This window comes from Sparus aurata, chromosome 7, assembly GCF_900880675.1.
Source record: "Sparus aurata chromosome 7, fSpaAur1.1, whole genome shotgun sequence".
NCBI lineage: Eukaryota > Metazoa > Chordata > Actinopteri > Spariformes > Sparidae > Sparus > Sparus aurata.
The window spans coordinates 35,347,920-35,360,301 of NC_044193.1; the positions used below are offsets into that span (position 1 = coordinate 35,347,920).

Below are 12,382 nucleotides of genomic sequence, written 5' to 3' on the forward strand. Positions count from 1 at the left end.
GGCTGAAGAGTCTTTTATCAGGAATTAATGGTCAAAGTGGAGGCCAGAATTGCCTCAACAGAGTCCATTATTCCTGATAATGGACAGCAGGCATTTATTTTTTCATGTGTTTTACGATCAAATTAGAAAGTTCTACACAATCTTATACACTGGAAAAATGTACAACTCCAGTTAATCACACAAATTTTAGATATGACTTAATACCAACAGTTGATAGGTCCACGTAGCTCACCGAACCCTTGGGCTCAGATAATAGCGAGAGAGCTAACACTATACTAGTGAGATTCATAGTCAATAACTTTTAGTGTATGGCTGACAAACAATAAATATAATCTGACTCAATTTTCAATAACAAGACTAGCTGGCTAAGCAAGCCACGTCATTGTCTTCAAATCAATATCAAGATGTTCACAAACGACACTCCATGTGTTTCAGCCACATCCCGAAGGAGCGAGTTGAATAGCAGTTGTGATGTGAGATCACTGGTGCCCCCATGTTCTTAAAAACGCTGCTTGGGTGGTAGATAAAACATATATGGTAAAAAAATATGTTTTTAAAAAGACGTTAAAGCACTTTCTAGGGTGTCCTTCCACTGGTCAAAAACGTGGTGAAGTGCCCTCAAGAGTACACTTTGAGTGATCTTTCTTTATTGCCCCACCACATACAGCTGGTGCCCTTTTTATTTGTTCACCTCTGCCCCTCAAACATCCTGTGTCCACCACTGTGTGAGATGATCGCTTGTGTTCAGAGGGACAGTGCAGTCTTCTTCTTGCAGCTTATGTTTTGCAGGTACATCCTGTGACATGCACAGGACGATGCACTGAAGGACTACACTCAGTAGTGGACAACATATATTTAGAGACAGGACATTCATTTGTAACAGTGTTCAGATCTATGCACTGGAACTACTTGAGCAGCTCCATAGCTTTCCTGTAATCACGAGTGACACCATGTGGCAAATCAGTCTTGAGTATCTGTGGTGACTGATTATAAACAGATTTAGTAGGTCAAGGTTTAATTCACTGCCTGGTGGTTTTCTGCTTTAAAAACATTCAGAGTTGGATGAAATGAAGGATAATGAGGTTTTGGGTTTCCTTTCATATTAAAGCTCCATATTGTCCAAATGTTCACTTTGGTCTTCTCACAGATTTGAACAACCTTTTTTAGTTCTACCTGTAATTTAGTTCCAGAAGCAAGTTTCTACCTGAGAAACGTTCAAACTTAAGATCAAGTGCTGTTTTCAGCGCCACTGCTAAGTTGTTTCCGACTACAATTTAGAAACAGGTCAGGTCCTTGTTTTTGCGTCACAGCCCGGAGTATTTCTACGCTCAATTGTACGCATTAGTGAGTGCCTGGTTTCCTGTATGAATACTTAATGCAAACCACGTGGTGTAAAAGCAGACTGCAGCTTCTTTTGTTCAAATCAATCAAACCAGAGACGGGCAGAGAGCTGCTGAATCAGGAAATCACCGGTACATTCATTTATTGTTAGCTTTATCGAATTACAAATAACATTTTTTTCGAAATCTCAAAGGCTGTACGGGCGCTAAACGTAAAGCTTATCCAATGAAAGAAAATAATTCAAAAGTTTGTATTGTAGCATCGTTTCATGTTAACGTGTCTTTACTTAGATTCCTGTTAGCTTACAGTAGCGAGGTAACGTTAGCTTAATGAAGACTATCTGCCAGCTATTTAGCTAATTTTACACGAATCATTTAACTTGTGAAATTCTGGTGTCGATAGAGTTATGCACCTCTGTGTAGCATACGAACACTATATGGCTCGTTTGTTTAGCTGCTAGCTCTGTAACTTTACAAGTTGAGCGTTAGCACGTCAGCTAGCCTGCTACCCAACCATTATGTGAACAAAGAACGACAGTGGTTAGCTGCTTAGCCTAATGATGCTAGCAGCTTGCTACCAGACGGACACCGGTACACGTTTTAGTTTGTCGTTTGGTTTCTGGTTTCTTTCCATTGGTAACTGACTAAACTGCCATTGACGATGCTCATTTAAGACAATAGGGCAATTTTCATTTAAACGCCGGTTGTAGACAAAAGAGGCAACCGGGGCTAATGTCACTTGAGCGTATAGTACATCTGCTTAGTTTAGCTTAGTTCAACCCGTTTAAAGACACATACACTGTCCTGGTCGGTAGCGATAAGTATGTGTGTGTGTGTGTGTGTTTTACAGGCAGTAAAGTCTGAATTGTTCACTTGTTGAATTTCGTTGGATTTCGAGTTAACGAACAGCGAAAAGCCGAAGTGTGGAAGTTATTGTGTAGCCGGTGTCCATTCTTCCACAGCCCGTTCATGACTTTGCTTTCCACTCATTTGATGTGTTACGTATGTTATATCAGCTTGTTTCCCCATTTGGAGCATCTTCATTGCGCCATACGTTATTTTTTAAGGTGTTGTGCTACTCATCATACATGAATGCTTCTGTAATTGAAACTGTAGAGACATACATCCGAAGCAAACTATTATAGCATTATACTTTTGTAATGCTTTATGTAATATCTCCTATTTGCTCACAGTATTTGTCCTTGCTGCGGCCCATTATCTCCCTACATGATTAGTTTAATTGTGTTGAGTACAGTTACAGCTTTTAATTACAAATTGTTGTTGGATCCTGTATAAACTGATCACTGTCTCTTTCCCACACAGCTTCTGATTGAAAAATGCCACGGAAGAAGGTGACAGATGTCTCAGGTAACGGTGGGATAAAGAAGAAGAGGGTCAGCGGCAAAAGGAAAGAGAGAGACTTTAGCAGCGACGATGAATTTGACTTTGAGCAGGAGAACAACAAGAAATCTGGCAAGCCTTCTGCCAAGTCTGGTCTCCAGCCTGTCACTGTGGCAGATGACGTCAAAGAGAAAATAGTGGGTTTGAAAACAAATAGTTTTTTCTCTGTCTTCACAATATTGTCAGATTATGTATTTTTAAATTATTTCTTAGATTTTCTTTGATCTTCTAATGGTTCTATTTATTGAGAGTTTAAATTCAGAATATTGAATTATGACCTCAGTACAATAACTTTCAGACAACAAGTCGGCCATTTGGTCTTTTTTTCCAATGTCATGCAGGATATCCTGAAAGTTGGCATGGTAGGACATTTTCTTAATCCTTGATCAGTGAAAGCAACTTTTTCCTGCGGGATCTGTTTTTGTGTTCACTAAGTGTCCGAGAGAAACTTACTTGGGGAATAAAGTGTTTAAAGTGTCCCCAGTGTAAGAATATTCCTTCCACATTACAGATTCTGTGATCCAGTTGTAGTGGAAATATCTGATTTTGAGTTTGGAAAACAACACATGACCATTATTATTATTATTATTAATTATTATTGTTATTGTAAGTGACTTAATTTTGTTCTTTCTACAGAAACTTGAGTGCCCAAAGGTCAAAGGTCAACTGCTCATCTTTGGAGCAACCAACTGGGATTTGATTGGAAGAAAGGAGGTGCCTAAACAGCAAGGTAGAATATTTTATTATGTCAAGTAGCTGGGTCATGTTCAGAGCAGAATGGATAGCTGTCTGTTGACGTTCCCTTTTTATCAGCTGATGCATCTTACTATGATTTCCATGCTTAATTGGTGTGTGAAATATCACAGTAACATGGTTGTCATAAAAGTCATTTAAAACTTATGCCCATATGAGTTCAACATGTATGACAGAATGTGATAGACCTGTATGATCTCAATCAGAATATATTCCTCACTTAAGTTGTGATGCAGTGTAATAAATATTGACCTCCTATAATGAGATTTTTGGTGGTACCTGTCTTAAGTTATAGAACACAATTTGAAGTTTTCTTTTAGCCCTGAGCGTAGATGAGATGTTGAAGGTTTTCAGCCAGACGGAATCAATAAAGATTGATCAGGTTTTCTAGTGTGTCAGCAGTAGAGAATGAACTGACCACACATTAGACGTACCTGCGTCTCTTTGTTTGGGATGCACAGGCCACATATGTGTTAGACACAGTGAGATCCCATTAATTTAGTACAACAGTAATGTCTTTTCATATGTATGCATGTTCTGTGCTGCCCCCTGCAGCTGGTCCACTGATGCCTTGGACAGGCTGTACACTGTGTGGTTCAGTCTCTGGTACACACTGATAAATCTGCTTTGTTGAGATTGGAGGGGGAGGTTGGGGGTGTCGGCAGGAGCAGCTGCATGGACAAAAAGCATCTCGAGCAGGGGGGAGGGAGGGGGGCACAAAATCCACCTCTAGGGGGGTGAAATACACAAACGTCTAGGGGGATAAGACACTGTGCCTCGTACCAAAAACAAAGAAACACATTTTTAGTCGCACCTGGAATGCAGATTCCAGAAGGTAGTATACAACACCGCTGTGTGTGCATCCATTTGGCAGTATAGTCCAGGCCTTACTTACAGTATATAGCTCAGCTGACAAATGTCAGTAAAGCAGGTTTGCTTCGTTCAGTTCTGAGCCAAGAGCACAGAGCCATAAAACTGATTTTTCATGACTGAATAAATGAGCTCACTGTATACATCTGATCACCAAGGTTATCAAAAGTATTGACACTTGAATAATTTTTCAATACCTTGTTTCAAAAAACACGCAATATCTGCATTCGGATGGATGGATTTAAAACGGACATTGACGTGTTTCAATGTGCGGTCTTTCATGTTCCCAGCTGCTTTCCGCAACCTGGGTCAGAATCTGTGGGGTCCTCACCGCTACGGCTGTCTGAATGATGTCCAGGTTAGCTGTGTGGTGTCTGGTTCCTGTGCTGCACACAGTCTTCTCATGACCACTGAGGGCAAGCTGTGGAGCTGGGGTAAGTAACATGCTGAATTAGGGTGCAAATGATTTTGTGCTAAACATATTGGCACACATCCACACAGGTTGCAGGTTATACCCAGCAAATACAGCTCTGTACTTGCTCTAACTAAGTGGATATGTAAGCAGATTTGTAAGAGTGGAAGCATTTACTTATCAGCAGTTTTTGGTTTCTGGCTTCCTCAGGTCGTAATGACAAAGGGCAGCTGGGTCATGGTGACACCAAACGTCTGGAGGCTCCCAAGCTGATCGAGGCCCTAGCAGATCATGTGATTGTTGCTGCAGCCTGTGGACGCAATCACACCCTGGCTCTCACAGGTAGGCTGAACCATACTGCAAGTTATCGTCAGGGTAGCATGCCAGTGGAATGCTGGCATGGATGACATGGGCTTAGTGTCAAAGAAACTATTAACATTTGGGGTATTTGTGTGATATCCTTCTACTATCTGGGTAAAACACATCATATCCCCAGCCTATCTGCAAGCTGTGTTTAAAGATGTGAATCCTTAAGGACCTCTTCAAAGTCTTTCTGTTCTTGGTGAGCCCATATCATAGAATTATGTTCTGTGTAACATTATATCTGATATTGCAATCCAAATCATAACGTTAACTACTCTTAATGAGCCCAGAGCAAAGGTTTTGTGAGCAGGCAGAAGAAGAACGGTGATGTGTCAGATCTGGGGAAAACACTGTAAACTGCTGGCATGGATGACATTGGCTAATCGTACATTTTTATGGGGCACAGCTGGCTGATAGGCTGCCCAACCAAAAACATATCTGAATGCACATATGTGTATGGCACATATAGGATAGAATAAGTTTACTGTCCAGCTGAGGCAGGAATTTTTCATGGTGTCCAGCGTACACTCTCATATTTAAAGGTGCCTGTAGTTGGTTGATCACATTCATTGATTCTAGAGATTATTAGTTTGTCTTAGATGTGGTCGTGAGTTAATATTGCCTTTTTTTGTGGAGGAAAAATGAAATTATGATTTAATTTACTTTAACAATTATTACTTAAATTGTCAATGTACGATCCGATCCCCAATTGGCACAAGCTTAATCTGGGTTCATGATTATTTAATACAAAATGAGTTTGGTTGTACTGGTCATCACTGGGATAAAAAATGTTTTTGAATGTATTGAAAACAGGGGACAGAAAGTAAGAGTTTGTGTGTATATATATATACGCTGCTGTGTTTGCTGATGTCAGTCTTTCTCCTCAGAGGATGGCATTGCATACTCTTTTGGTGAGAACAAGTTGGGCCAGCTTGGCCAAGGCAGCCAGACTGATGCAGTCCTCAGCCCAGCACCGGTAAGACATCAGTGTCACACCTGGCACCCACTGTAGACCCAGGGAACGCAGACTTCATCTGGATACACACTTTTACAGATTATCAGTATTTCTGCTCAGTTCTAGTTTCTGCCCGAATTAAGACCCTGTCATATGAATGTCCACCAGGCATTGGTTTTTCAATCTTACTTAGTCCAGTGTTGCTGAGCCTGTACCAATTGCAGCCTCGGTTTCCTATTCTTACCTGGTAGTAGTGATATGTGGTGTGGTCTTTGAGTTACTGTTGCATTCCCATCAGCTCAAGAAAGTCTGGCCATTCTTGTCTGCTACCTGTCATCAACAGGACATGTTTCCCTAGAAACTTCTATTTTCAGACTGTTTTTCAAAAACAATACAGATAATGAACAAACGAGGCCATCTGGCACCAACAGTCATGCAATGTTCAAAGTCACCTAAATCACCTTCCTTCCCCATTCTGAGGCTTATTTTGAACTAAATGGCTTTTCATATCTAATAAAGTGTCCAGTGTATATGTATCGCTCATATAAATGTCATGAATAGCATGAGCTTAGTATAATATTGTAATACATATTATAATTGAAAGTTATTTGTCAGAACTATGTTAGCTGCCCTTTTGTGATTCGAGTGGCTATATCCTACCAAGTTTGCCTGTTGATAATGTTGACAGTGATGAGCTATTGTCCCTGGATAAGATTGCATTTTAAAAACTGAAGCCAGATTAGTAGCAGTGGTGCTTACATAAAGTTTTATAGATGATATCAAACAGCACAGGAGATAGGCGTCACTTCATAACAACGCTCAGCCCAGAGTCCTGCACGGGTTGGGTGACAGTTTGGATGAAACAGATGAAAAATAATGTACTGTGGACGCCGGAAGAGCATGGGTCGGGTTTAGCGATTATATTTCATATGAGCTTATTCATGCGTGCTCGCACTAGCTTACTTTCATTTTAAAACATTCATCCATCTAATTTTCCTTCGGGTGAAAATGATGGTGGGTCGGCTCTGGTGCCGAATGTAAATTGTGCTTCTGCCAGAAAACAGGTCAGATTCGGTATTAAGTATGGCGGGTACAGGCGGGTTTGCAAAATAAGACCCGTGCAGGACTCTGACTCAGCCAACACAACCGTGTCAATTCACAACCCCTACAAGTAGTTGGTGTAATTTCAATGATGGACTAATGTGTCACAGCCTCCAACAGCCATAACTGTAGTAATTATCACAACAATAGCAACACCCAAAGCACCCAAACCATGAGAAACTTACTAGCCTGACTGGGTATCTTAAGCTTAGCTAATGATGCACACAGGTTGTGTTACATGACATGACTTTGCCAATTGTGGCGAAAGTCAAAAATATGGTTAGGAAAGAATGCAAAAAGTGATTTGGAGGTAACACAAAAATAGGTGATAGTACAACCCTGTGACCTATTCATAGGCTTCATAGTGACCTGTTGCACCATATTTATAGTCCACTTTCTGTCTCTCCCTCTAGATTTCATACAATGGCCAGCCCCTGGTGAAAGTGGCTTGTGGTGCAGAATTTAGCATGGTGGTGGACTGCAAAGGAAACCTGTACTCCTTCGGCTGCCCAGAATACGGACAACTGGGTACGCTCACAGAGTGCAAACACGTCTATTGTTTTTAATGTCAGCTTTGTTTGAAGTGTGTTTTTTTTTTACCATCAGCCCTGTGAGGTCAATAATTAACAGTTTCTACTTTCTGAGTATTCGCCCTAAAATATAGTATGGGTCAGGTCATGCTGTTTTTTATTACATTTTGTTATTTGTATCTCTCATTGCAGGTCACAACAGTGATGGAAAATTCATAGCTCGCGCCCAGCGCATCGAGTTTGACTGTGAGCTCATTGCTCGTCGTGTCGCCATTTTCATTGAGAAGTCCAAGGATGGCCAGGTCATGCCTGTGCCCAACGTGGTAGTCCGAGATGTGTCCTGTGGGGCTAATCATACTGTGAGAAAATAAACTCATCACTCTTACTAGAACCAACTCAAGTTACACAGTAACGGGTGCTACCGCAGTCATCCATTACAGTGTCACACTGTATAGCCCTGCTCTCAAGCACACAAACAAATGCCATTATCCTTCACACTGAGTTTTTAAAGTGTGTGTGTGTGTGTGTGTGTTTTTTGTTTGCATATGCGCGTGCATGCTCAGTTGGTCCTGGACTCTCAGAAGCGAGTGTTCAGCTGGGGTTTTGGTGGTTACGGCCGTCTGGGTCACACGGAGCAGAAGGACGAGATGGTTCCTCGACTGGTCAAATTGTTTGACTTTCCTGGACGTGGTGCCAGTCAGATCTGTACAGGCTACCAGTGTTCCTTCGCTGTTAGTGAGATGGGTAAGAAGTAGGGTTGAGTGAATACTGAAACTAGTATCTGCAAGAGACTAAAATTTGGGACAGATTGATTTAATGTCAATTGGTACTCAGTAGAACTGACATAATTCGGTCATTACCCTTAAAAGTACCAACTTTGGTACCCAACACTAGTTGTAGAGGAAAATCCTCATTTGAGTATCTGACTGGATTTTATTGATTTAAGTAAATAATAAAGTTAATTTCTAATAAATACAATATAAATGAATACAGAACACCAAATGTGATGTCATGTCAAAGCAGCATATAAATGATGTTGGTTGTGTGCTTCTGTACTGGTAGATGTCTGATCTCCTGCTGTTGTTTTGCAGGGGGGCTGTTCTTCTGGGGGGTGACAAACACTTCCAGGGAGTCAACCATGTACCCCAAATCTGTGCAGGATCTGTGTGGATGGAAGATTCGCAGTCTGGCGTGTGGGTGAGTAGTAACGTCATTTATAAGCGCCTCTCTGTGCCACGGTGAGTGTTTTTTTTGATTTGTGTGGAGGTCATTTTCTTGATGATTCACCAAGGGTCAGATATATGATTACTGATGTATCTAAAGCCCATATGCTCCACTACTCTACAAAGGATATCATTCAGGAGGGTTCCAGACATTGTTAGAGCATCAGCTAGGCAGTTTGAAGCATACTGTGATCATGAGGCTGACACACAGACACACACAGACCTGGCTACCTAAGTACAGTGATACTCTGTAATATACAGTATGTTTACATAAGGCCTATGTGCCCTCATCAGCACCAGGTATGCTGTTGGTGAGAGAAAGTGTTTGTCCTTTAGGGACTGGCTAATGACTATACATTTTCCAATTCCCATCTGTAATTCCACATTCATGTTTGTACAGGAAGAGCAGCATTGTTATCGCTGCAGATGAGAGTACGATCAGCTGGGGACCATCACCCACGTTTGGAGAGTTGGTCAGTAATGGTTTAGTCATTACAAGATTCACTGTTTGTCAAATGGTACTGTTACACTACACTGGTGACAGATAAGTTGGCTTGTAACAGTCTCATATTGTCATTCGTCCTTCAGGGATATGGAGACAACAAACCCAAATCATCCACCACTGCCCAGGAGGTTAAGACCTTGGATGGAGTCTATATTGAGCAGGTAAATGGACATGTCAATGAAAAGTTCTGATCAGCTTCCATAGGAGAGAACTTTTAATACATCATACATCACTTAGTGAGTCCACACCGATCATCTAAAATTGAAAATGCAGCGGTTTTCTCTCTACTCTGGCTCTTATAGAGCCAACTGTAGTCAGTATATATGTTAACATTCCCATATCACAAAAACTTCTGAAACATTTCAAAAAGAAATACAAAAAGAAAATTAAAAAATGAAAGATCACTGTCTTGCTTGCCTTTTGTCTCGGAGAATAAAAGTTTTAGTGCTCATCTTCATCTTGCCAACGGTTTTGGGGGGATATGTATAAACTGAGCACCCACAGCAAGCATGTCACCAATGTCAGCTGGATATCTGCAACTCAATTACATATTTGACTTGCTAGACAGGTCAGGGAGCCAGAAAATCAGCTACAACCAATGAGCAGACCATACACACTCTCTCTGAGTTATTATCCATTTGTTTGTATGGAGCTGGCACAATAACAGCCTCAAGTGTCTACACACTCTTCAGTATTTGTTACTTTGTCCTTGCTGAACCATCATATGAGCAGGCATTTTCATGTTTTCAGTGTAAAAACGATGCTTGCCACCTGCACATTATAATCCATTATTTAAAAATATTTTACTGCATATGTCAAAACTACATCACACTCAACAACAACTTCATTTATTTAAGAAAGGAGTGTCATGTTCATCCTTTTACTTTTGCAGGTGGTGATGGGCTATTCTCACTCTCTGGTTATTGCCAGACAGGACACTGAGCAGGAACAGGAGAAACTGAAAAAGCTGCCCGAATACAACCCCCGAACACTCTGATTGGGCCTCCAACAGCAACATATCAACCCTTTCACAGGAGCAGAGACCAGCAGTGCTCAACAGGAACAGCGGCTGGTCTCATGTACCAGTAGGATGGTTAGGGTTAGTTTGAAGGATCTCCACACATCTCAGCTGCCAGAAAACTGGCTCGACACCAATTTGGACACTGAAATTAAAGAAAATGGGACTGGACACGAACAGATCTTCTGGATGCTCCAGCATTCACAATAAATGGACAGAATATTTCCACTTACCACCTCGAGTAAACCTGCAACAGTTTACTCAGAGCACTTCAACCCTAGCAGAGTAGTGCTTCCCAAAATCCCTTTTCTATTTTGTAATACAGCCAAACATTCATTTTTTCATGTATCTTGTTGTTTTGTCTTTGTTGCAGTATTTGAGATGATAAAGTTGTCACAGTTCAAGGGTGCTACAGCAGGACCCTCAGTCTTTTCCCACTGAGGGCTTTTCAAAGACCAATATTCCATATCTGTGCCTTTTTCTACATGTATGTTCAGGATATGGAAGTCTTGTTTGTGTTGTTCAGAGGATCGGTTCTTCAGTCTGATTTAATGTATATGGCAGTATCCAGCTGCCATTGGCTACAGTCAGGATTGGAACATGACACTCTGAGTTAGTGCACTCCACTCAATGTTGCATTCCATTTGTAGTCGTCTTTAGTGTTTGGATCAAGGATGCACACCTCAGTCCTTCCAAGACCACAGTGTCTGTTAGCTCTCGTCTTTGCTCGATTGAGTAATATTAACTACTACAACACTCTTAAGTGGTTTTACAAGCAGGTCAGAACTTTTACAACCAACAATGCAATGTGTAGAAATGGTTCAGTGTAATAAGGTGTGCTGAAACGAAGGCTTGTCCTTTTTTTAAAACAAAAAAAAAAACAGCAGAGGTGTTTTCCTACTTGTACTGCATTCTTTTTTTATGGTGAAATTTCTGTGGGTTACATTGTTTTTTTCATTGAAATGGTTAAATAAAGATTTTTCTTCTCGTCTACAATGGTACCATTTACCTTAGTGCAGTATCATCTACATGTTATTAGTTTGGAGAAACATTAACTGCCAATATTGTATCCTGGCTATTGGGCTGGTAGATGCCCCTCTCCCACAGTCTGCCAAGTCGGGAGATGTTATTTTTACATGTAGGGGCGAGTTTGATGATGAAAGCAGTTGCCTGCCTCAAGACCTCCGAATGGTAAAATTGAATTGCAATAGCTAAGTTTCATCCTTTCTACCTAGGGCAGCTATGCATATTATATTCATATAGATCAGAGTTCATGATTGTGATGTGCATTGAGCAAAGGCACCAAGATTAATATTTTGTCGTAACATTGCAGCTAGTAAACATTGCAAAGATTTGATTTAAAAAAAACCTTAAATGATGGACTAATATTTTTTATACAATTAATATCAACACTTTCACCTACTAAAGTTTCAAGGAAATAAAAACAAAATCTATATCAGAATACCCTCTGAGCTCCCAGTCAGAGTCCTATATACACGGCTAACTGAGCTACACTTAGCATTTCCTCTGGTGATATGCTGCCCCTATTGGTTTAAAGTATGAATTCAATATGTGGCCAATTAACCTTCAAACCTTGACAACGCCAAAATGTTTCAGTTTTTCAAAACACTTTACCATTCTGTCATTACTTTCAGCTTTCTTTCGTACCAAACATGTGGAATTAAAGATGGTAGAAAAGAAATATCAAGATGACTCTTATTTAATGTTAATGTCTGTGCAAGTGTGTGGCCTATTCTATCTGAATACATTCAGTTTAACCTCAGTTCAGAGTAATGTGGAACACTTGTAACCTTATGTGCAATTTTACAGACAGGTTTATTTTAAAAATGGAATCCTATTTGTAATTCTTCTTTACTGTATGTATTTAATCTACTTCCATCTTTTTTCTGA

General features: G+C 40.6%; 1 protein-coding gene across 1 annotated transcript; it reads left to right on the forward strand.

Moving 5' to 3' along the window:
- Positions 1-1,315: 1,315 nt before the first annotated feature.
- rcc2 (regulator of chromosome condensation 2) lies at positions 1,316-11,464 on the forward strand. The gene is made up of 13 exons (XM_030423274.1): positions 1,316-1,472; positions 2,664-2,878; positions 3,378-3,471; positions 4,655-4,798; positions 4,987-5,118; positions 6,027-6,115; positions 7,609-7,723; positions 7,918-8,084; positions 8,289-8,469; positions 8,817-8,922; positions 9,349-9,421; positions 9,537-9,614; positions 10,346-11,464. The coding sequence occupies exons 2-13, from the start codon at positions 2,678-2,680 to the stop codon at positions 10,448-10,450; spliced, it is 1,485 nt and encodes a 494-aa protein (XP_030279134.1). The 5' UTR covers positions 1,316-1,472; positions 2,664-2,677; the 3' UTR covers positions 10,451-11,464.
- Positions 11,465-12,382: the final 918 nt, after the last annotated feature.